This window comes from Haliotis cracherodii, unplaced genomic scaffold (genome assembly GCF_022045235.1).
Source record: "Haliotis cracherodii isolate W230 unplaced genomic scaffold, xgHalCrac1.p SCAF_7, whole genome shotgun sequence".
NCBI classification, from domain to species: domain Eukaryota; kingdom Metazoa; phylum Mollusca; class Gastropoda; order Lepetellida; family Haliotidae; genus Haliotis; species Haliotis cracherodii.
This window is the reverse complement of record NW_027266330.1, coordinates 13590874-13616117: the sequence shown is the minus strand read 5'-3', so window position 1 is coordinate 13616117 and position 25244 is coordinate 13590874. Positions and strand designations below refer to the sequence as shown.

Genomic DNA, 25244 nt, shown 5'->3' with positions numbered 1-25244 from the left:
ACGTCTTTCGTAACATTTGACTTTTTATATTGCATACTTTTGACATTTATTTCAACTTTGTATGTTTAACCAGCCTGTGGTTTTTTTTTTATATTTTGACCTTTAGTAGTAACATTTAGTTCTTTATTCATAATATTTGACCTTAATTGCGTACTTTTGTCCTTTTTTTTCAACTTTGTATTTTTTGACCGACTGGCCGCCCATACTCAGCATCTGACTCTGGCTAGCCAGATGCTTCAGACTGCCCAGCCAAAGTTAACTTTAGCATGTGGTTTGTCTTATGAAGACATGCATATTCAGAAACACTTCTTTTATTTAGTTGGATGAGCAAGTGTTGTGTTCTAACCTTTCTGTCCATGCAGTGCGGTGAGTTCAGCGAAGGACTGTGTCAGGGCCCAATCATCGCAGTGTCCAGAAGCCATCAAGATGAAGCTCCACACAGTGTTGATGAAGTTGGACAAGTTGACTGCTAAGGACTGTTGTTTGAAGGGTCAGTCGAAGACCTGTGACCCTGCCGGCGCTGTCACATGCATCATGGACATCCATCACTGGGCCAAGATGCCGGCGCCGGACTGGGAGGGAATCTGCAAGTGAGTAACTTTAACACTCAACTTACAGTAGGTATTTGAACAAACATGGATATATGGCTTTCTTGAAAAGTGAATTGAGGGAGCATAGACGTTTTAGAAAGGTGGGTTGCAATGCTGGATAAATGCTAGATAAATGCAGATGATTAATTTGGGAAACAATTTGCATGTGGGTGCAAAAATTAGTAAAATAAATGAGTTTTTTTAAACATGTCACCATATGATACAATAACATGTGTTATTAGACCCGTGAAGATCCGGGGTAGAATAGGTCTTCCGCAACCCATTCTTGCCGTAAAAGGCGACTATGTTTGTCGTAAGAGGTTACTAACAGGATCGGGTGGTCAGGCTCGCTGACTTGATTGATGCATGTCATCGTATCCAAAATGCGTGGATTTATGCTCATGATGTCAATCACTGGATTGTCTGGTCCAGACTTGATAATTTACAGACCACCGTCATATAGCTGGAATATTGCTGAGTGTGGCATTAAACAACAAACAAACAAATATGTGTTTTTATGCAGTGACATGAAAGACTTGACGCACTATTGTGATGTAATATATTCATGCTCATATTCCAGGATAACTTGTAATATTTAGGTACCGTTTGTGAGCGATAAGTATACTTTTTTTGATGACAGAACTTTAAAAAATGACATGATATGTTTTGGATTGTAAATATCCTATATTATGTATTCAGCAAGCCTGGGTTCAATATACTACATGTCAAATACTGACTCACACACTGTTGTGTTTGCCAGGAAAGTGGACTCGTCCCTGGAGTGCATGAGGGGCTTCACAGACACCTGTGAGCAGTGTGAGAAGGACACGGTTCATTACATCGTGGAGCGACTGAACCGGGACATCGTGGACACCTGCAGGCGGCCGCCAGAGGGCAAGTGTAAGGTGACCAAGGCCCTCACCTGTATCGAGACTCTCAAGACCTTCGCCGCACTCCAAGACTCTTCTGAAAACTGGGAGGACTTCACCTGTCTGTGAGTAGATGTAGGGCTTCACCTGTCTGTTAGTAGGACTTCACCTGTCTGTAAGTAGATTATAGGAGGACTTCAAATGTCTGAGTAGATTAAAGGAGTACTTCACCTGTCTGTGAGTAGAGTAAGGGAGGACTTCACCTGTCTGTGAGTAGATTATGGAAGGACTTCACCTGTCTGTGAGTAGGTTATAGGAGCAGTTCACCTGTCTGTGAGTAGATTGAGGGAAGACTTCACCTGTCTGTGAGTAGATTGAGGGAGGACTTCACCTGTCTGTAAGTAGGTTATAGAAGCAGTTCACCTGTCTGTGAGTAGGTTATAGAAGCAGTTCACCTGTCTGTGAGTAGGTTATAGGAGCAGTTCACCTGTCTGTGAGTAGATTACAGGAGCAGTTCACCTGTCTGTGAGTAGATTACAGGAGCAGTTCACCTGTCTGTGAGTAGATTACAGGAGCAGTTCACCTGTCTGTTAGTAGGTTATAGGAGCAGTTCACCTGTCTGTGAGTAGATTATAGGAGCAGTTCACCTGTCTGTGAGTAGATTGAGGGAGGACTTCACCTGTCTGTAAGTAGGTTATAGAAGCAGTTCACCTGTCTGTGAGTAGGTTATAGAAGCAGTTCACCTGTCTGTTAGTAGGTTATAGGAGCAGTTCACCTGTCTGTGAGTAGATTACAGGAGCAGTTCACCTGTCTGTGAGTAGATTACAGGAGCAGTTCACCTGTCTGTGAGTAGATTACAGGAGCAGTTCACCTGTCTGTTAGTAGGTTATAGGAGCAGTTCACCTGTCTGTGAGTAGATTATAGGAGCAGTTCACCTGTCTGTGAGTAGGTTATAGGAGCAGTTCCCCTGTCTGTGAGTAGATTATAGGAGCAGTTCACCTGTCTGTGAGTAGATTATAGGAGCAGTTCACCTGTCTGTGAGTAGGTTGTAGGAGCAGTTCATCTGTCTGTTAGTAGGTTGTAGGAGCAGTTCACCTGTCTGTGAGTAGATTATGGGAGCAGTTCACCTGTCTGTGAGTAGATTATAGGAGCAGTTTACCTGTCTGTGAGTAGGTTATAGGAGCAGTTCACCTGTCTGTGAGAAGATTATAGGAGCAGTTCACCTGTCTGTGAGTAGGTTGTAGGAGCAGTTCATCTGTCTGTGAGTAGATTATGGGAGCAGTTCACCTGTCTGTGAGTAGATTATAGGAGCAGTTCACCTGTCTGTGAGTAGGTTGTAGGAGCATTTCACCTGTCTGTGAGTAGGTTATAGGAGCAGTTCACCTGTCTGTGAGTAGATTATAGGAGCAGTTCACCTGTCTGTGAGTAGATTATAGGAGCATTTCACCTGTCTGTGAGTAGGTTGTAGGAGCAGTTCATCTGTCTGTGAGTAGATTATGGGAGCAGTTCACCTGTCTGTGAGTAGATTAAGGGAAGGCTTCACCTGTCTGTGAGTAGGTTATAGGAGCATTTCACCTGTCTGTGAGTAGGTTATAGGAGCATTTCATCTGTCTGTGAGTAGATTATGGGAGCAGTTCACCTGTCTGTGAGTAGATTATAGGAGCAGTTTACCTGTCTGTGAGTAGGTTATAGGAGCAGTTCACCTGTCTGTGAGAAGATTATAGAAGCAGTTTACCTGTCTGTGAGTAGGTTATGGGAGCAGTTCACCTGTCTGTGAGTAGGTTATGGGAGCAGTTCACCTGTCTGTGAGTAGATTATGGGAGCAGTTCACCTGTCTGTGAGTAGGTTATAGGAGCATTTCACCTGTCTGTGAGTAGATTATAGGAGCAGTTCACCTGTCTGTGAGTAGATTATAAGAGCAGTTCACCTGTCTGTGAGTAGATTACAAAAGCAGTTCACCTGTCTGTGAGTAGGTTGTAGGAGCAGTTCACCTGTCTGTGAGTAGGTTATAGGAGCAGTTCACCTGTCTGTGAGTAGGTTGTAGGAGCAGTTCATCTGTCTGTGAGTAGATTATGGGAGCAGTTCACCTGTCTGTGAGTAGATTATGGGAGCAGTTCACCTGTCTGTGAGTAGATTATGGGAGCAGTTTACCTGTCTGTGAGTAGGTTATAGGAGCATTTCACCTGTCTGTGAGTAGATTATAGGAGCATTTCACCTGTCTGTGAGTAGGTTATAGGAGCAGTTCACCTGTCTGTGAGTAGGTTGTAGGAGCAGTTCATCTGTCTGTGAGTAGATTATGGGAGCAGTTCACCTGTCTGTGAGTAGATTATGGGAGCAGTTTACCTGTCTGTGAGTAGGTTATAGGAGCATTTCACCTGTCTGTGAGTAGATTATAGGAGCAGTTCACCTGTCTGTGAGTAGATTACAAAAGCAGTTCACCTGTCTGTGAGTAGGTTGTAGGAGCAGTTCATCTGTCTGTGAGTAGATTATGGGAGCAGTTCACCTGTCTGTGAGTAGATTATGGGAGCAGTTCACCTGTCTGTGAGTAGATTATGGGAGCAGTTTACCTGTCTGTGAGTAGGTTATAGGAGCATTTCACCTGTCTGTGAGTAGATTATAGGAGCAGTTCACCTGTCTGTGAGTAGATTACAAAAGCAGTTCACCTGTCTGTGAGTAGGTTGTAGGAGCAGTTCATCTGTCTGTGAGTAGATTATGGGAGCAGTTCACCTGTCTGTGAGTAGATTATGGGAGCAGTTCACCTGTCTGTGAGTAGATTATGGGAGCAGTTTACCTGTCTGTGAGTAGGTTATAGGAGCATTTCACCTGTCTGTGAGTAGATTATAGGAGCAGTTCACCTGTCTGTGAGTAGGTTGTAGGAGCAGTTCACCTGTCTGTGAGTAGATTATAGGAGCAGTTCACCTGTCTGTGAGTAGATTATAGGAGCAGTTCACCTGTCTGTGAGTAGATTATAGGAGCAGTTCACCTGTCTGTGAGTAGGTTATAGGAGCAGTTCATCTGTCTGTGAGTAGGTTATAGGAGCAGTTCACCTGTCTGTGAGTAGATTATAGGAGCAGTTCACCTGTCTGTGAGTAGATTAAGGGAAGACTTCACCTGTCTGTGAGTAGGTTATAGGAGCAGTTCACCTGTCTGTGAGTAGATTAAGGGAAGACTTCACCTGTCTGTGAGTAGGTTATAGGAGCAGTTCACCTGTCTGTGAGTAGATTATAGGAGCAGTTCACCTGTCTGTGAGTAGATTAAGGGAAGACTTCACATGTCTGTGAGTAGGTTATAGGAGCAGTTCACCTGTCTGTGAGTAGATTATAGGAGCAGTTCACCTGTCTGTGAGTAGATTATAGGAGCAGTTCACCTGTCTGTGAGTAGATTATGGGAGCAGTTCACCTGTCTGTGAGTAGGTTGTAGGAGCAGTTCACCTGTCTGTGAGTAGATTATAGGAGCAGTTCACCTGTCTGTGAGTAGATTAAGGGAAGACTTCACCTGTCTGTGAGTAGGTTATAGGAGCAGTTCATCTGTCTGTGAGTAGATTATAGGAGCAGTTCACCTGTCTGTGAGTAGATTATAGGAGCAGTTCACCTGTCTGTGAGTAGATTATAGGAGCAGTTCACCTGTCTGTGAGTAGATTATAGGAGCAGTTCACCTGTCTGTGAGTAGGTTGTAGGAGCAGTTCACCTGTCTGTGAGTAGATTATAGGAGCAGTTCACCTGTCTGCGAGTAGGTTATAGGAGCAGTTCACCTGTCTGTGAGTAGATTATAGGAGCAGTTCACCTGTCTGTGAGTAGATTATAGGAGCAGTTCAGCTGTCTGTGAGTAGATTATAGGAGCAGTTCACCTGTCTGTGAGTAGATTATAGGAGCAGTTCACCTGTCTGTGAGTAGATTATAGGAGCAGTTCACCTGTCTGTGAGTAGATTATAGGAGCAGTTCACCTGTCTGTGAGTAGGTTATAGGAGCAGTTCACCTGTCTGTGAGTAGATTATAGGAGCAGTTCACCTGTCTGTGAGTAGGTTATAGGAGCAGTTCATCTGTCTGTGAGTAGGTTATAGGAGCAGTTCACCTGTCTGTGAGTAGATTATAGGAGCAGTTCACCTGTCTGTGAGTAGATTAAGGGAAGACTTCACCTGTCTGTGAGTAGGTTATAGGAGCAGTTCACCTGTCTGTGAGTAGATTATAGGAGCAGTTCACCTGTCTGTGAGTAGATTATAGGAGCAGTTCACCTGTCTGTGAGTAGATTATGGGAGCAGTTCACCTGTCTGTGAGTAGGTTGTAGGAGCAGTTCACCTGTCTGTGAGTAGATTATAGGAGCAGTTCACCTGTCTGTGAGTAGATTAAGGGAAGACTTCACCTGTCTGTGAGTAGGTTATAGGAGCAGTTCACCTGTCTGTGAGTAGATTATAGGAGCAGTTCACCTGTCTGTGAGTAGATTATAGGAGCAGTTCACCTGTCTGTGAGTAGATTATAGGAGCAGTTCACCTGTCTGTGAGTAGGTTGTAGGAGCAGTTCACCTGTCTGTGAGTAGATTATAGGAGCAGTTCACCTGTCTGTGAGTAGGTTATAGGAGCAGTTCACCTGTCTGTGAGTAGATTATAGGAGCAGTTCACCTGTCTGTGAGTAGATTATAGGAGCAGTTCACCTGTCTGTGAGTAGGTTATAGGAGCAGTTCACCTGTCTGTGAGTAGATTATAGGAGCAGTTCACCTGTCTGTGAGTAGATTATAGGAGCAGTTCACCTGTCTGTGAGTAGGTTATAGGAGCAGTTCATCTGTCTGTGAGTAGGTTATAGGAGCAGTTCACCTGTCTGTGAGTAGGTTATAGGAGCAGTTCACCTGTCTGTGAGTAGATTATGGGAGCAGTTCACCTGTCTGTGAGTAGATTATAGGAGCAGTTCACCTGTCTGTGAGTAGGTTATAGGAGCAGTTCATCTGTCTGTGAGTAGGTTATAGGAGCAGTTCACCTGTCTGTGAGTAGGTTATAGGAGCAGTTCACCTGTCTGTGAGTAGGTTATAGGAGCAGTTTACCTGTCTGTGAGTAGGTTGTAGGAGCAGTTCACCTGTCTGTGAGTAGATTATCGGAGTCACTCCTCACCTTATTTAAATAACAATCATGTTATAGCCAGTAACTATAGCATGTGTGGTATATAGTGTGTTCCCCTTTCCAATGATCATCTGTTTGGGTAAAGCCACTCTTTGTAACTTGCTTTGCAGATCTGCAAACTGGAAATTTTGTTGAAATGAAAAAGAAAAAAATCAGAAAATCCTATTTTTTCATTTTGTCCCCACCGATAAGCTGATAGCATATTGCACTCAAAACATCTTACTCAACAAGGACCCACCGATAAGCTGATAGCATATTGCACCCAAAACATCTTACTCAACAAGGACCCACTGAATAGCTGATAGCATATTGCACCCAAAACATCTTACTCAACAAGGACCCACTGAATAGCTGATAGCATATTGCACCCAAAACATCTTACTCAACAAGGACCCACCGATAAGCTGATAGCATATTGCACCCAAACATCTTACTCAACAAGGACCCACCGATAAGCTGATAGCATACTGCACCAAAACATCTTACTCAACAAGGACACACCGATAAGCTGATAGCATATTGCACCCAAAACATCTTACTCAACAAGGACCCACTGAAATTGACACTTGTCAAACATGGGAGTCAAAATAGAGTTCATAGGCTGCCTAGATGCACATCAGTGTTCCAGCTTGAATCCTCAGGCTAGCCATGGCTTAAAGTCAACAGCTGTGTGGCAGACTATCCTCCCACGTAAACCTTCTCTTATTTTATTCAAGCTGATGGGTAGTGAAAAGCTAAATAAAAAAGAACTGAATTGCTTTTTGCTTTTTCTTTTCCCCACCTACCGTTAGGCATTTTACTGCACAAAATCTCTAAATAAAGGAAGAAAAGTGTGGCCTACGAGTTGAAAATGCCCAGCATGCCACTTTTTTTATATGCAAAAGGTGATAAATGTAATGAAATGTTTAATTTTGCCTAGCTTATTTATTTTAAAATATATTTAGATAGTGATAATAGTTGCATTGTCCCCCATTCTCTCACTTCCCCCGTGAAGATCCAGGTTAGATTTGATCTATCTTAGGTGACAAACGGGATCGGGTAGTCCATCAGGCTGACTTGTTTGATGAATTGCATCCCCATTGCATAGATTGATGCTCATGATGTCAATCTCTGGATTGTCGGGGATGCAGACTTTATTATTTACAGACCGCACTCATATGCACATTCCCTCACTCACTCGTTTATTCACTTGTTCACTCTCTCGTTCTCTCACTCACTCACTCACTCACTCACTCACTCACTCACTCACTCACTCCTTTACTCATGCTCCAGGAAGGTTCAACAGGCTGAAACCTGCATCTCGGAATATATGGAGGAGTGTGTGAGCGATGTCAAGTTCACCGTGGACTACGAGCTGAGCAAGGTGGTGCGACTCATGGAGGCCGAGAGTTGTAGGAAGGTGGACACCACTCAGAACTGTGTCAACATCTTCCGCCAACGCATCCAGGATATCATCAACTACGACCCCAGGAATGCCAGCAACACCAGATGTCTCATCCCCGGCATGAAGGCTCATGGCGACATGGAGCTGGAAGAGTGCCAACCCAGCATCATGTGTGCCAGCGGGTCTGTAGCCCGACCCCGAGCAGCTCTTGTGGAGGAGGACACGGTCCTGGGCTTCACCAACTGGACCTGTGTCCCCAAGTGCAGTGATGGCGCCACGCTCAAGCTGGTGGGAGGAAAGAAGGGATCTAGTGGATCAAGCCAGAAAGACAGCGAGAAGTCTTGGCAGTGTGTTGATGACAAGGACAGCAAGGAAAGCGGAAAGAATAGCAAGGAAAGCGGGAAGAATAGCAAGGAAAGCGGAAAGAATAGCAAGGAAAGCGGAAAGAATAGCAAGGAAAGCGGGAAGAATAGCAAGGAAAGTGGGAAGAATAGCAAGGAAACTGGAAAGAATAGCAAGGAAACTGGAATGAATAGCAAGGAAACTGGAAAGAATAGCAAGGAAACTGGAAAGAATAGCAAGGAAACTGGAAAGAACAGCAAGGAAACTGGAAAGAATAGCAAGGAAACTGGAATGAATAGCAAGGAAACTGGAAAGAATAGCAAGGAAACTGGAAAGAATAGCAAGGAAAGTGGGAAGAATAGCAAGGAAACTGGAAAGAATAGCAAGGAAACTGGAAAGAATAGCAAGGAAAGCGGAAAGAATAGCAAGGAAACTGGAAAGAATAGCAAGGAAAGCGGAAAGAACAGCAAGGAAACTGGAAAGAATAGCAAGGAAACCGGAAAGAACAGCAAGGAAAGCGGGAAGAAAAGCCAGAGTATGAAGAAGGTACTCTACAAGACCCGCCTGGAGAAGCTCTGTGCAGAGGCGCGTGTGGCCTGGAGCTGTGTGGAGCATGAGCTGAAGGACAAGGCAGACAGCAGATCCAGCCTCTTGTTCCAGACTGTGTCAGGGTTATGGGAGATTGCTCTGAAGATGTGTGATGGTGAGTACAGTAATGCATCTTCTGTGGATCGCATTGTTTTCACTTTTAAAGCAGTGAGTTGGGTTGGTGGACATCAGAGGGTGGGATACCTAGGCCCACTTGCACAAAGCGATCTTAGCGCTAAGATGATCGTAACTCCCATACTTTAGCATAGACTTACAATAGTCTTAGCGCTAAGATCGGTTTGTGGAAGTGGGCCCTGGGTGTGTGTGGTTTGCCAGAGAACTGCATTAGTGAGTGAATAATACTCACTGCCTCGTCAATCATATCACAGCTGTTCAGAGTAGGGATGTATTGATAAAGTATATCATGATTATTGCAATACCGTATTCGACGTAATAAGCACCCAAGGCGCTTTCAAAATTAGAAATCGGGGGCTCTTATTGGATTATTATTCTGGTGAAAAAAACTGAGTTGAAAGATAAATCACAGCTTGTGTACAGTCTTGTGTACACTGATCAATCTGAAGGGGTGCTAATTGGGATTGTTCACTAGCCAATATATTAGCAAATATCGCTGTGGGCGGTTATTACGTGAAATACAGTAATCAAAATGAAGCTTTTGCCAATGTGGAGTGTGTTCATTTCAGAGCCAAAGGCAGCTGCCCGGTGCTACGCCTGTGACAACGCTCTCACCAACGACGCGTGTAACCTGAACATGGAAGAGTGTAACTCCACACAGTCTGTAAGTACACACAAAAACACGCGCAACCCAAATACATATTTGCTATATGTTATACGGGGGTATATTCTACATTTTATTATCCCACAAGGAGGTCAACATTGAGGGATGTCCTGCTGTCCTTGAGGTTTGCTCATATGCTATGTATGGGATAAAACACACCTCTGAGGTTTTTTGCGAGGTCAAGGTTTTATGTTTTCAACCAAAACCGCGGAGGTGTGTATCCAACATATGACCTAACTAAATGCAAGAAAAGTGTTTCGCGGTATAAAAGGAATGTCCCCCCAAGTTTTGCCAGTCCCAACTTTCAACACATTAAAAAACATAAGAACATGGTTTTAATTCTTTCAACATCATGTTCGATTGAAATGACATCATCTTTGAATTAACTTGTTTGATCTACACGTCATTCACACAAGGATCATTCACAATTTTCTCTCTTTTTTTGTGAATATTTCAAGACTAAATTGCATATATGTTTAACCTCAAAGCAAAGCAAAATGTTATTTCCCTGCACTGCAAAATAGACAAGAGGGAAACCCTGACTTACAACTCTAACAATATACTTATTTGAATATTTCCAATGTTTTGTTCAACAACAAGAAAATACTTTAATTAATTTAGTCACATAAATTACCGGTCCAAGCCTAATTTTAGCGGTAAAAAACATGTAATTCCCGGTAAACAGGAACACTGGGTCGGCCTGTCTGGACACATCTACTCCAGACTAAGTCAGTGCAGCCATCTTGAACAAAGTGTTGTCTTATACAGGTGTGCATGACACGAGTTAAACACGACGAGTCTAGAACGATCACATCCTTGTCCAAGGGGTGCATGGCGGGAGACAGATGCAAGCCTGGTTGCGTTGATGGCATCTGCACCTACTGCTGCAGCGGGCAGCTGTGCAACGCCCGGGCGGAAGGGCCCATCAGTCGTAAGTTGGGGGATTCATCATGTTCATGGGTAAAAAAATTCTCTATACTCCCTGATTCTTTGGAGCCAACTTTCATGAGGATTTGGTGCCCCATGTCTTGAAATCTTGTTTGAAGAAATTTTTATTAAAATGATGTGAGGTGGGCAGGAAATTGAATAATTAATTCATTGCAGCATTTTTGTCCAAAACCATTTCACAGTATGGATATACATGCCAATGTAGATCACTGCTACTTAACAAGCAACTGGACATGTCACCATGATAACTGGAAGGCAGAGAATGTTTTGACCACCCAATGTATGATATATCTTCATCATGTAAATACTCTATTAAACACCAGCTATGATGGCTGGAACATGTGGACTATCAAAGAATTTTTCTACATTCCAAGGGGCGGTCGGGTAGCCTAGTGGTTAAAGCGTTCGCTCGTCACGCCGATGACCCGGGTTCGATTCCCGACATGGGTACAATATGTGAAGCCCATTTCTGGTGTCCCCCGCCGTGATATTGCTGGAATATTGCTAAAAGCGGCGTAAAAACCATACTCACTCATTCACTCTACATTCCAAATGTATTTCATCAAAATTCATGTTGTAATTCCTGCAATGGTTATTCTCCAGCCGTCTGTTCTGTGAGCTATGCCGCCAAGTGTGCCTTCAGACTCGCCACCAGCCTCTCCGCCAACAAGGACATTCAGTGCAGGTTTGTCTTCATGCTTGCCCGAAATGTGCCAATGGTGCCATACATGTCCCATGTGTGAACTTTAGTTGTTCTCAGATTCATCCAAGTTTTGGAGTGTTTCTGATCTCCAGTCTTGGTGTATGTATACCGTATTCGACATAATAAACGCCCCACTCTAATAAGCGCCGACGGCGATATTTGCGAATATATTGGCTAGTGAACATTCCGAATTAGCACACCTTCCGATTGATCAATGTACACAAGACTTATTTATTCATGTATAATACAAACTCATGTGTTATATGCACCCTTAATTGTGGGAAATTAAATTCTGGAAAAATATATCTGTCGCATATAAATATTTCAGGCTGTCAGCATAAACCACGAAATTTACGATCTTTCAACTCTGTTTTTTTTTCCACCAAAATAATATTCTAATAAGAGCCCCGTATTTCTAATTTTGGGAGCTACCTGGGCGCTTATTACGTCAATTACAGTATATCAGGGGAGTGGAAGATGAAAGTTTTAAAAAATGAAAATATAGTTTACCTGTTTTGTTGGGAATACAATTGATAAGATACTGTAGGGGTAGGGGGGTACTGAAATTAATCTTTGGACTGTATCACTACCACCACCCCCATATTCTACATCCAATATTTGCTTTAGAGCTTTAAAGAAAAAGTGGAGGGCTAAAATAAGACAAAAACAGTTCCCTTCTTTGCATATCCCTACTTGAACCAGTGCAGATATGTGCTTTTGTGTTTGAAAAGGGGATTTCAGTTTTCCTCCCCTGATTTCAAGGAATTGCATTGATGTCATAAAAATGTGCATGTTCAAAAGCATTATATACGAGACAGTTATAAAGGTAGAATTCAATGTTAGTTCCAGGAAAATCGACCATTGACATGCTGAACTTTGAATGTATTTCTTACCAGAATAAAAATGGCAGTTGTATATGACATAATTACAATTTTCAAACTGCCATATGTTTGCATCCAGCAGGACTGTCAACGTAAATTAATTTTCTACCCGTGGTAGAATAGGTCTTAGCAGTCCATTGCTTGCCATAAAAGGCAACTGTGCTTGTCGAAAGAGGTGACTAACGGTATCGGGTGGTCAGGCTTGCTGACTTGCATGTCATTGTATCCCAATTGCGTGGATCGATGCTCATGATGTCAATCAATGGATTGTCTGGTCGAGACTTGATTATTTACAGACCCCCATCATATAGCTGGAATATTGCTGAGTGCGACGATAAACAACAAACAAACCAACAACAAAATAATCAATTTCATCCAATTAAAATTGGTGTATGTATGGACATATTTAGTGGCCAGTAAGACCCTGATGATTGTCGTGGTCCGAGTGTTACACCGACTTGTGTCTCCCATGTTTGCAGTGTGTTTGAGGCTGAGCTAAAATGCATGAAGGAAGTCCGGGAGCAGTGTGTCTCGGACACCCAGAGCAAACTGTTCCAGCTGACTGAGGTTCTGTACCAGTCTGTCTCCTTCAAGAAGTGCCAGGTACTACTAGCTCCACCTACCTGCAGCATACACAGTGTTGTCTCCCTTGGGCTGCTACTCTCAGCCCCAGAGGCGAGGAAGGAGGATGTTTGCAGGTGAGTGATCTTCCAAGTGCATTTGGACCGCCTACATGGTCTAGTGGTAGAGTGTCCACCCAGAGAGCTGAAGGTCCAGGATTCGATCCCCGGCCGCATCATACTAAAAGACGTTAAAAGCTGGTACTTGTTGTTACCTATCTGGCGCTCAGCATTAAGGGTCTAAAACATGGTCTATTCGGCTAGGAGTCTGAGTTGGGTATTCATTCAAACTGTGGCATGGTATCTCAGTGAGCTAGCACTATAAATCGGCATTAGTCCAGACAAGTACAAACAGCTACACACACACGTGCATACACGTCTCTATATAAGTGCAATAATCTTGGAGGCGACGTTAAACCCCATTTCACCTCACCTCCAAATGCATTAGAGTTTTGATTTGGTTCTTTATTTTTATTTATTTACCATATAGTTTTTGTATCTATGGATTTCTTTTATTTCACTTAAACTGATAATGCTTAAAAATATGTTTTTGATATTTTAGTTAAATTCACCTCCATTTTTAAAAATAGAATCTGTAAACTAAGTTATGACAATAGTCGGCCTAGGCAACTGCTTGCAAACAAAAAGACAATTAACCAAATTTTTCATTTCTTGTCTGACCAACTCTATGCTCTAGTGGATAGAGCATTTAACCGGAGAATGGACGGTTGTTGGTTCATCCGTTCCATGGCCATGTCATGCCAAAGATGGTACTTGTTGTTACCCTGTCTGGTGCACCATATTAAGGGGCTAAAACAAGGACTGGTCGGCTCGGAGTATGTATACTGTGTCTGAGTGGGGTATTCATGTTAAACTGCGGCATAGTTTCTCAGTGGGTTAGCACTATTAAACAATCATAAGTACGGACTAGTGCAAGCAGACACAAACACACACACACACACACACACACACACACACACACATACACACACACACACACACACACACACACACACACACACACACACACACACGTGCATGCATATCACTATGTAAGTGCAATAATCTTGGACATGACCTTAAACCCATCACCTCACCTCACCTCACCTCACCTCGTCTCACCTCACCCCACCTCACCTCACCTCACCTCACCTCACCATGTACTGACACTGATGACATATTGTGATTGCAGAAACTTTGATGCAACCATGTTGGCTGTGACACATGCTAAGAAAACCTCGGGATGCTCCGCAGACGCCATTGAGCGAGTCGATGGATCCATGACCTTGATCCGGACACAGCTCCGTGGTTACGGTTGTCGAGGAGTTGATGGATTCCGTCTCAACTGTGACAAAGAGAAAGAGTGCAGTATTAAGAACGCCTCTGAGTGTTTCAAGGGCGTTGGCCCCCTAGTGGCCACACAGAAATGGACCGAAAAGAAGGAGGTCTGCAGGTACGATTTTTATTATTTTGTTGACCCTATTGGCCATTGCTCATAATATCGATCACTAGTGTGTTCCATACATGATTATTTTCAGCCTGTCGTCATATGGCTGGAATATTTCTCAGTGCAAACAAAATTCTGTTGTTGTCAGTTGATGCAAGAGCTTTGAAGTGGGACCTTGCTCTTAGATCAGTTTCACATCTTTAGTAGTTGTCAGGGCCCTGTCCACATAGTGATTTTAGCGCTAAGATGAACCTAAGTCCCATACCTGAACATAGACTTACGATAGTTCTAGCGCTAAGATGATTGTACCTCTTATACCTTAACATAGACTTACAACAGTTGTAACCCAGGATGATCGTAACTCCATACTTTAACATAGACATATGACAGTTGTAGCGCTAAGATGATCGTAACTCCGAAACCTCAACATAGACTTATGACAGTTGTTGTACTAAGATAATCGAAACTCCAAAACCGTAACATAGACTTACGATAGTTTTAGAGCTAAGATGATCATAACTCCCATACTTTAACATAGACTTATGACAGTTGTAGTGCTAAGATGGTCATAACTCCATACCTTAACATAGACTTATGACAGTTGTAGCACTAAGATGATCGTAACTCCATACCTTAACATAGACTTATGACAGTTGTAGCACTAAGATGATCGTAACTCCATACCTTAACATAGACTTATGACAGTTGTAGCACTAAGATGATCATAACTCCCATACCTTAACATAGACTTGTCACAGTTGTAGCACTAAGATGATCGTAACTCCATACCTTAACATAGACTTACAGCAGTTGTAGCGCTAAGATGATCGTAACTCCATACCTTAACATAGACTTACGGCAGTTGTAGCGCTAAGATGATCATAACTCCCATACCTTGACATAGACTTACGGCAGTTGTTGTACTAAGATGATCGTAACTCCATACCTTAACATAGACTTACAGCAGTTGTAGCGCTAAGATGATCATAACTCCCATACCTTAACATAGACTTACGGCAGTTTTTGTACTAAGATGATCGTAACTCCATACCTTACCATAGACTTATGACAGTTGTTGTGCTAAGATCACTTCAGGAACACTGCCCTTGATGTTGCCCTGCCCCGTGTGAAACTGAGACGTTTGCGATGATATTACCCATAATGCTAGAACGATCCAGTGTGATAAATTACTGTTATTCGCACATCGGTGTTAAGTTACATAAGTTACGTTTAATCACAATTCACTCTTTCACTTTGCAGGAAGTATCTGGAGATCCGGTCATGTCTGGAGAACAGTCGTGATGGATGCACAGACAGGCAGACGATGACTCTCGCCAACAATCTGTGGAAACAGTTTGAGTCCTCTACTGAGATTGTTGCTGACCGATGTGAGGCAGAGGTCAAGGCTGCATCATGTGACCCTGACGATCACGAGGTCAAGTGCAGACCAATGGCTGCTCTCACCAAGTGCTTCAATAACTTCCGTATACGCAGTGTGTTCTCAGAATGCCAGTAAGTTTCAACTGTCACATTCCTAATGTTAGGATCGAAAATTAATCCGTGAATAATTTAATGGTGGAAAAAATAATGTGTTTGTGTAAAGTTTGGTTTTCTTTCCCTTCAGTTGTCAAAATTAAGAGATGGTTGAAGTAGGCCAGTGGTTAAAGTGCTTATCACTCATAAATTCTGGTTCGATTCCCGACAATGTGTGAAGGCCATTGGTGATGTGTCTGCATGATGATATTGCGTGAATATTGCAAAACATTGTGCAAAACTTTACACACTCCACTGGATGTGATGCCTACAGTTGAAATGGTTCAGGGAAACTGAGAGCAATAGGGTAGCCTAGTGATTACAGACCCGAGTTCGATACCTCACATGGATACAATATGTGAAGCCCATTTCTGGTGTCCACTGAGGTGATATTGCATGAATATTTCCAAAAGTGGCGTAAAACCATACTCACTCAGGTAAACTAAATGGATGTGTGTGTCCAACAGGAACCTGAAGCTGGCCCACACCTGTATCATGAGGGAGACTGCCAACTGTCTTCCCATCCAGAGGAAGCTGTCCATGACGCTGCTGTATCTCCAACCCGACATGCCTGCTGTCATGGCTCGCTGCGGCAAAATGCCTGACACTGACGACAAGGTCACTCCTTACACACAGGTACATACAAGCTTATAGAGTTTATAATTACGGCTCCTAAGCATCAGGTACTTAATTACACCATCAAATATTCAATAACACTATCCATTATTTAAAAACACTTTCCAATATTTAATAACACCATCAGATACTTAATAACATCATCAGATGCTTAATAACACCCTCAGATACTTAATAACACATCAGATATTTTATAACACCATCAGATACTTAATAACACCATCAGATGCTTAATAACACCATCAGATACTTAATAACACCATCACATACTTAATAACACCCTCAGATACTTAATAACACCATCAGATACTTAATAACACCATCAGATACTTAATAACACCATCAGATACTAAATAACACCATCAGATGCTTAATAACACCATCAGATACTTAATAACACCATCAGATACTAAATAACACCATCAGATACTTAATAGCACCATCAGATGCTTAATAACACCATCAGATGCTTAATAACACCATCAGATGCTTAATAACACCATCAGATACTTAATAGCACCATCAGATGCTTAATAACACCATCAGATGCTTAATAACACCATCAGATACTTAATAGCACCATCAGATGCTTAATAACACCATCAGATACTTAATAACACCATCAGATACTTAATAACACCATCAAATGCTTAATAACACCATCAAATGCTTAATAACACCATCAGATGCTTAATAACACCATCAGATACTTAATAACACCATCAGATACTTAATAACACCATCAGATGCTCAATTACACCATCAGATGCTTAATAACACCATCAGATGCTTAATAACACCATCAGATTCTTAATAACACCATCAGATACTTAATTACACCCTCAGATACTTAATAACACCATCAAATGCTTAATAACACCATCAAATGCTTAATAACACCATCAGATGCTTAATAACACCATCAGATACTTAATAACACCATCAGATACTTAATAATACCATCAGATGCTCAATTACACCATCAGATGCTTAATAACACCATCATATACCTAATTACACCATCAGATACTTAATAACACCCTCAAACCTGAAAACATGTAAAGATGCTCTCCTAGACATGCCGTATTTAATGTGACTTTGATTTGTTACAGGTGATGTCCTGTATGGGCGAGTTTGCCATGAGTCTGAAGACAGTGCTGATGTCTCCGAGTGAATCTCTGTCCGCTGTGTGCACCAAGACTATCAATGTGGTCCAGAGATGTGTGTCTCGCCTGAACCTGGACAGGCAGGCCAGGTTGTCTCCCCTTGAGAAACTCTACCTTAGGAATACACTCATGACCTTGCAATATTTCGAGGATGCGGTTTGTGAGGATGCGGAACCCAAGTCAGCCCTGAATGGTGGGTAACAACTGTTGTGTGTTTGGATTAGCTGCCCATGGTCTTTATTTCAAATGCAAGGTACCCCCCCGTGAAGATGCAGGTTAGAATTGGTCTTCTGCAACCCATGCTTGTCATAAAAGTCGAGCAACGAGATCGGGTGGTCGACGTCAGGCTCGCTGACTTGGTTGATGCATGTCATCGTATTGTATTGAGCAGATCAAAGCTTATGATGTCAATCACATGATTGTCTGGTCCAGATGTGATTATTATCAGAATACTGTCATACAGCTGGAATATATTTTAGTGCTGTGTTAAACAACAAAAAACAAATACAAATAGTGAAACAAACTTTATACACCCAAACTTTTTTATCATTATTTGATTCTTCATCACATAACTCAGGTAGCCCAAATGGTCTTATGATTTTACTTACAACCCTAATGTTCATATCACAGCCATAAGGAACCCTTATTTTAAATTTGGAAAGAATCTGTTGTTTCCACATATTATCATTATTAGGTTTTGCCCTGATGCAGAAAACCTGCGTACTGACGCAATCTAAGTAGAAACTATGCAGCATTATTTCCCCATTGCATCAACCGTGATGCAGATCATTCAGTCTGTGGAAATCCATAAGTCAGTTGCACTATTCAAAATAGGACCGATATCAGCTTTGTTTAATGGTGGAAAACCAGATGTCTATAAACAGGACAGCCTGTGTGGCAAGCTATCTGCGCCAACCAAGTGCACTACTTGCTTACTGGGTGCTTGTATTTGCTACATCACATGGAACTCCCACATCAAGCCAATCAAGAAAATATACCTCAGAAAATTACAAGTCCAAATATATGCAGCATAATGCTTACATAAAAATGCAGGTATCTCTTCCTGTTTTATGTCAATTAATTTCAGAATTTTTCCATCACACAATAATATTACATTGAGAAAATCTGGTTCTGATTTTAAACCAAAACTTCAAGGATTCCATTAAACAACAAATCATAACACCTCAAAGTGCAAGACAACAGGCTGACCACTTGAACGTTGATGTTTGTAAGTCGGTTGAGTTTGTTATTGTTCTAGATTATGCTTTGTGGTTAAAAAAACAACAGGTAATATATCGTCACAAAGCATGAATCATAACATTGTTATTGATAGAATATTTAGGTTTTTCCAAGCTGTTTGGAATTTGATTTAATACAAGCTCCTTGAATAAAAGATTAAAAATATTTTTAATAACTGTTGCTGTGTTCATTTACCTATCTAAATAACATTTTAAAAATGTTCTTTAATTTTGCTAAATAAAATTACAACTGTCAACTGACCACCCTCATCAGGACCCTCTGAAATGCTCCGATCCCCATACAGACCACACCATCAGGACCCTCCAAAATGCTCTGTTCCCCATACAGCAGACCCCCCCATCAGGACCCTCAAAAATGCTCTGTTCCCTGTCCAGCAGACCACCCCATCAGGACCCTCCAAAATGCTTTGTTCCCTGTCCAGCAGACCACCCCAACAGGACCCTCCAAAATGCTCTGTTCCCTGTCCAGCAGACCACCCCAACAGGACCCTCCAAAATGCTCTGTTCCCCATACAGCAGACCACCCTCATCAGGACCCTCCGAAATGCTCCGTTCCCCATACAGACCACCCCATCAAGACCCTCCAAAATGCTTTGTTCCCTGTCCAGCAGACCACCCCATCAGGACCCTCCAAAATGCTCTGTTCCCTGTCCAGCAGACCACCCCATCAGGACCCTCCAAAATGCTTTGTTTCCTGTCCAGCAGACCACCCCATCAGGACCCTCCAAAATGCTCCATTCCCCATACAACAGACCACCGCATAAGGACCCTCCAAAATGCTCACACAATACATTTCTTATTATCTTTTCAGTTTCTGATATATGTCTGAGTGGTTATGAGAAAGCCTCCACATGTCTGTCAGTTCAGACCATCGGCCTGATGACCCGTCCATTCCTGCCGGCTACTGATGTTGCCTCCTTCTGTGGGTGAGTGGAGTGCGGGATGAGTTGAGTAGTTTTTCTCTACAGTAAGATGAGATTTGAGTAGCATTGTGCACACTAAGAAACAAAAGGCAGCCAGCCTTACGAATGTCTCAAAGTCAAATGCATGGATCGAAGCTCTTGATGACCCATGAAGATCCAGGGTAGAATAGGTCTTCAGCAACCCATGCTTGCCGTAAAAGGCGACTATGCTTGTCGTAAAAGGCGACTAAGCTGGCTGACTTGGTTGATACATGTCATCGATCCCAATTGCATGGATCGATGCTCATGGTATCATTACTGGATTGTCTGGTCCAGACTCGATTATTTACAGACCGCCATAATATAGCTGGAATATAGATGAGTGCAGCGTTACTCAAGAAACCAACCAAACCAATCAATCACTGGATTGTCTGGTCCAGACTCGATTATTTACAGATCGCCACCATATAGCTAGAATATTGCTGAGTGCTGTGTTAAACAACAAACAAACAAACAAACATTTTCTAAGAACCAACTTAGCAAATGGCATCATCAACTGTGTGTAAGTATTTCTACTTTATGAAAAAGGGGGCACGGGTGGCCCAGTCGTCTAAAGCGCCGTGATTCGCCGTGCAGAGTTGCGTCCCTTGGGCACGCCAGAAACCTATGATTGTGGGTTTGAATCCCGGTTCGCCCCGATTATGTTTCTAGGTTTGTCAGCACCATACCCGTCCTCGTGAGTTTCACCGAAGTGGTACACTCTGAGACCTGCATTACTTCGAGCTTTCCTCCCACATTAAGTTGACAAAAGCGGCGTTGAACCCAACTCACTCACTCACTCACTCACTCACTTTAGGAAAAAAAAGTTCTGACACCCACCACCCCAGTTCTTCACTCGCCAATGATTATTGTCCCTGAATATCACCAGCTGCTTCTTGATCCAGGGCGTGATGCTACCACCTGCTTGGTTTCAGCCACTTCTATGAGATCGAGACGTGTGTGGAGAAGAGCCTGGAGTCATGTGCAACAGAGGAGAGAGGGGCTGTCGGACAGTACCTCGAGGTCGTACGCGAGAAATCTATCAGCGTTTGCATGTCTCAGATCCGAACTCGACCAACGTGTTCCCTGCGGGTAGCTGGTGCTTGTCTGTCGAGTCTGTCGGCCTACATGGAGAGCGGAAACATCACGCTGTCCGATCAGTGCATGTAAGCTTGCGACATTGTTCTATCTCCAGGGATTCGTCTAGACCTGCTCATAGGCTGTTATTCGGCCTCAAGTCTTAAAGCATATGCCACTGAAAGTTCCCAGAAGTTCCCAGAAGGAAATATTACCCAATTCATGCTGTTAGGCTTAATAAAATAAAAGAATTGGTTCTCAAGCAATGTTTTTTGAAAATTTAGTGCAGGCCGGGCGGTGTCTTTTTTTTTTGAGCGTGGGGGGGGGGGGTTGTTCCAACTAGTATGTTACCAAATAAACAGTTGTGTACCCAAATAAAAAGTTGTGTACAATCAACCTGGGAAAGGGCCTCCCTACATAAATGTATTCCTTGATGAGTAAAATAGTGGAATACAGTATTTGACCACTGTTGGATTGGGAATATTAAGGATTTTTTTTGTTTTTAAATTGAAATAAAAATTAAACGTGCTGCGGACTTTGTGATGAAGCGGGCTGTGCCTGAGAACCAACATTTTATAAATTTCTTTTAGCCTTATAGTTAAAATTAATGTTATGCCTTTGTAGAGGTGATTTGTATATCACAGATAACAGGACCAATAAGGAGGAAGAGGCTTTAATGTTCTGTTTAATATCAGCTACGCAATTTTATACAATTTGTGACTGTTATACTTCCATGCATGCACAAAATATGTTTATTGTTTTTACGGAAGTGCTCTACTCAGCGCTTAATAAGCGGGGCTATTTGCTGTTTAAAATTGGATTAAGGTAAGGTTTGATTAAGATATAAAGATATGTATCATTCCACTGGAGAGGGGGATGGAGGGGGGAGTGCAGTCGCATGAATATGGAGTTACATTTTTGGCTAGGGATCAGCAGTCGTAATAATTTGGAAAGGCATTAATTTCTTGATTTACGGTATTGCTAAATTACTGCATAATTTCTGCTGTAAAATTGTAAGTATTAAGTATCAATATAAATGTTGCGAAAATATGTGGGAAAATGGTGATTAGTTCATGGGACTAGTTAGAGATCCATGCACCGCAAGCATTTATGACCGCCTTCGTGGAGTAGTGGATAGTGTGTCTTAGAGTGGAAGGCTGGTGGTTCCATCCCCAGTCACATCATACCAAAATATGGTAAAAGATGGCACTTGTTGTTACCCTGCCTGGCACTCGGCATTAAGGGGATAAAACAGGGACTGGTCAGCTCGAAGTCATCACACTGTCTATGTATGGTATCCATGTTAAACTGGGGCATGGAAACTTGGGCTAACATTAAGTACTGGACTAGTATATGCAGTCTTATCTTGAATTACTTTTCTGTTTTGCAGGATGGTGGAGACTGTCCTTGCTTGTGTGAAGAGCCACATGTTCGGATGTGAGGAAAACACGACACAACACATTCAACATTCACTGAAAATTGTCATTGCCAAATATGGAAGCGCATGCCCCGCCCAAGTGAGACCACTGGTCTGCCACGATGCCGAAAACTCCACCTGTGGGCTGACGGATGCAGCTGCCATGGCAACGTGTCTTGCCCCCTTGGCCTCCTTAGCAGTACAGTCCAACCAGTACTATGAGATACAGTCGTGTTGGTGAGTACAGTCCAACCAGTACTATGAGATACGGTCATGTTGGTGAGTACAGTCCAACCAGTACTATGAGATACGGTCATGTTGGTGAGTACAGTCCAACCAGTACTATGAGATACGGTCATGTTGGTGAGTACAGTCCAACCAGTACTATGAGATACGGTCATGTTGGTGAGTACAGTCCAACCAGTACTATGAGATACAGTCGTGTTGGTGAGTACAGTCCAACCAGTACTATGAGATACAGTCATGTTGGTGAGTACAGTCCAACCAGTACTATGAGATACAGTCGTGTTGGTGAGTACAGTCCAACCAGTACTATGAGATACGGTCATGTTGGTGAGTACAGTCCAACCAGTACTATGAGATACGGTCATGTTGGTGAGTACAGTCCAACCAGTACTATGAGATACGGTCATGTTGGTGAGTACAGTCCAACCAGTACTATGAGATACGGTCATGTTGGTGAGTACAGTCCAACCAGTACTATGAGATACGGTCATGTTGGTGAGTACAGTCCAACCAGTACTATGAGATACGGTCATGTTGGTGAGTACAGTCCAACCAGTACTATGAGATACGGTCATGTTGGTGAGTACAGTCCAACCAGTACTATGAGATACAGTCGTGTTGGTGAGTACAGTCCAACCAGTACTATGAGATACGGTCATGTTGGTGAGTACACTCCAACCAGTACTATGAGATACAGTCGTGTTGGTGAGTACAGTCCAACCAGTACTATGAGATACGGTCATGTTGGTGAGTACAGTCCAACCAGTACTATGAGATACGGTCATGTTGGTGAGTACAGTCCAACCAGTACTATGAGATACGGTCATGTTGGTGAGTACAGTCCAACCAGTACTATGAGATATAGTTGTGTTGGTGAGTACAGTCCAACCAGTACTATGAGATACAGTCGTGTTGGTGAGTACAGTCCAACCAGTACTATGAGATACAGTTGTGTTGGTGAGTACCGTCCAACCAGTACTATGAGATACAGTTGTGTTGGTGACTGGACCAGGTCTACAGAATGTTACTTGTATATTACCCAGGGCACTGGACCAGGTCTACAGAATGTTACTTGTATAGCACCCAGGGCACTGGACCAGGTCTACAGAATGTTACTTGTATATTACCCAGGGCACTGGACCAGGCCTACAGAATGTTACTTGTATATCACCCAGGGCACTGGACCGGGTCTACAGAATATTACTTGTATATTACCCAGGGCACTGGACCAGGTCTACAGAATGTTACATGTATATTACCCAGGGCACTTGACCAGGTCTACAGAATGTTACTTGTATATTACCCAGGGCACTGGACCAGGTCTACAGAATGTTACTTGTATAATACCCAGGGCACTGGACCAGGCCTACAGAATGTTACTTGTATATTACCCAGGGCACTGGACCAGGTCTACAGAATGTTACTTGTATATTACCCAGGGCGCTGGACCAGGTCTACAGAATGTTACTTGTATATTACCCAGGGCACTGGACCAGGTCTACAGAATGTTACTTGTATATTACCCAGGGCACTGGACCAGGTCTTCAGAATGTTACTTGTATATTACCCAGGGCACTGGACCAGGTCTACAGAATGTTACTTGTATATTACCCAGGGCACTGGACCAGGCCTACAGAATGTTACTTGTATATTACCCAGGGCACTGGACCAGGCCTACAGAATGTTACTTGTATATTACCCAGGGCACTGGACCAGGCCTACAGAATGTTACTTGTATATTACCCAGGGCACTGGACCAGGTCTACAGATGTGTGAGAAAGCTGTCAGGGGACTGCTCAGACACAGAGTTGACCACAGCATGGTCTACCATCCAGAGTTCAGTGCCTGCCCTCAGTAGCATCGATCTACCATGTGCAGCTGACCGAACAGTGGACAGCATCAGGTCAACCTGTCCGATACGGGCACCCAAGTGCTCCATCATGGCCGCCATGTCTTGTCTCCGGGATGCCAGGGAGAAGTACAGCGGTTCTGATATCACAAGGTGTGTGGTCATTGGATCTTCTGAAGTGTATATAATATTGTATTACTTTATCTGTGTAATGCCATACTCCGTATAATACAGACATTACATCATTACATCATACCCGGTTACCATCAGTCTCCAGCAACCTATGCTGGTCATAAGAAGTGGCATGTAGGGCTCGGACGAGTCCAAATTTACTACCCGGGTACCCTACCCCACAATTACCGACCCTACCCGGGTACCCGCTGTAGGTCTCAAGAGTTAGGTACAAAATGTCTGAATAGTTTTATCGGAGCCCTGGCAAAATGTATTCAGATACAGTACACGCATTAAACGATCTGGTCCTGCATACACTGAAGGTGACAGAAGTTTTATCATTCTTCAAATCTTCAAGGTCAGAAGGAATGGGTGCATAAGTTGCTTGTAGAGTTTTAGATAATGTTTGTCATTAAACAATATATCACGTGACCAACCACGGGTCCAGGTAGTCCTGTAGGTACACGACTCAGTACCCCCTGGACCCGAGTACCTGATTTACCCGTCCCAGCTATAGTATCCCAATTGTGTGGATCGATGCTCATGATATTAATCACTGGATTGTGGTCCAGACTTGATTATTTACAGACCGCTGTCATATAGCTGGAATATTGCTGAGTGCGGCATTAAACAACAAATAAACAAACATTCTGCATGGTCCAAACTATTTA

At 42.9% G+C, this 25244-nt stretch overlaps 1 protein-coding gene across 1 annotated transcript in view; it reads left to right on the top strand.

Annotated features, from left to right (window-relative positions):
- Nucleotides 1–25244, top strand: part of LOC139448341 (uncharacterized) — a 132018-nt gene that overhangs the window by 35492 nt on the left and 71282 nt on the right. Inside the window, exons 23-37 of the mRNA XM_071229885.1 lie at nucleotides 363–590; nucleotides 1351–1584; nucleotides 7839–8995; nucleotides 9585–9679; nucleotides 10448–10610; nucleotides 11231–11312; nucleotides 12691–12909; nucleotides 14024–14284; nucleotides 15539–15790; nucleotides 16279–16447; nucleotides 17560–17806; nucleotides 19684–19798; nucleotides 20749–20979; nucleotides 22281–22544; nucleotides 24301–24555. Coding sequence (XP_071085986.1) covers nucleotides 363–590; nucleotides 1351–1584; nucleotides 7839–8995; nucleotides 9585–9679; nucleotides 10448–10610; nucleotides 11231–11312; nucleotides 12691–12909; nucleotides 14024–14284; nucleotides 15539–15790; nucleotides 16279–16447; nucleotides 17560–17806; nucleotides 19684–19798; nucleotides 20749–20979; nucleotides 22281–22544; nucleotides 24301–24555 — 3972 coding nt within the window. The remainder of the gene's footprint in view (nucleotides 1–362; nucleotides 591–1350; nucleotides 1585–7838; nucleotides 8996–9584; nucleotides 9680–10447; nucleotides 10611–11230; nucleotides 11313–12690; nucleotides 12910–14023; nucleotides 14285–15538; nucleotides 15791–16278; nucleotides 16448–17559; nucleotides 17807–19683; nucleotides 19799–20748; nucleotides 20980–22280; nucleotides 22545–24300; nucleotides 24556–25244) is intronic.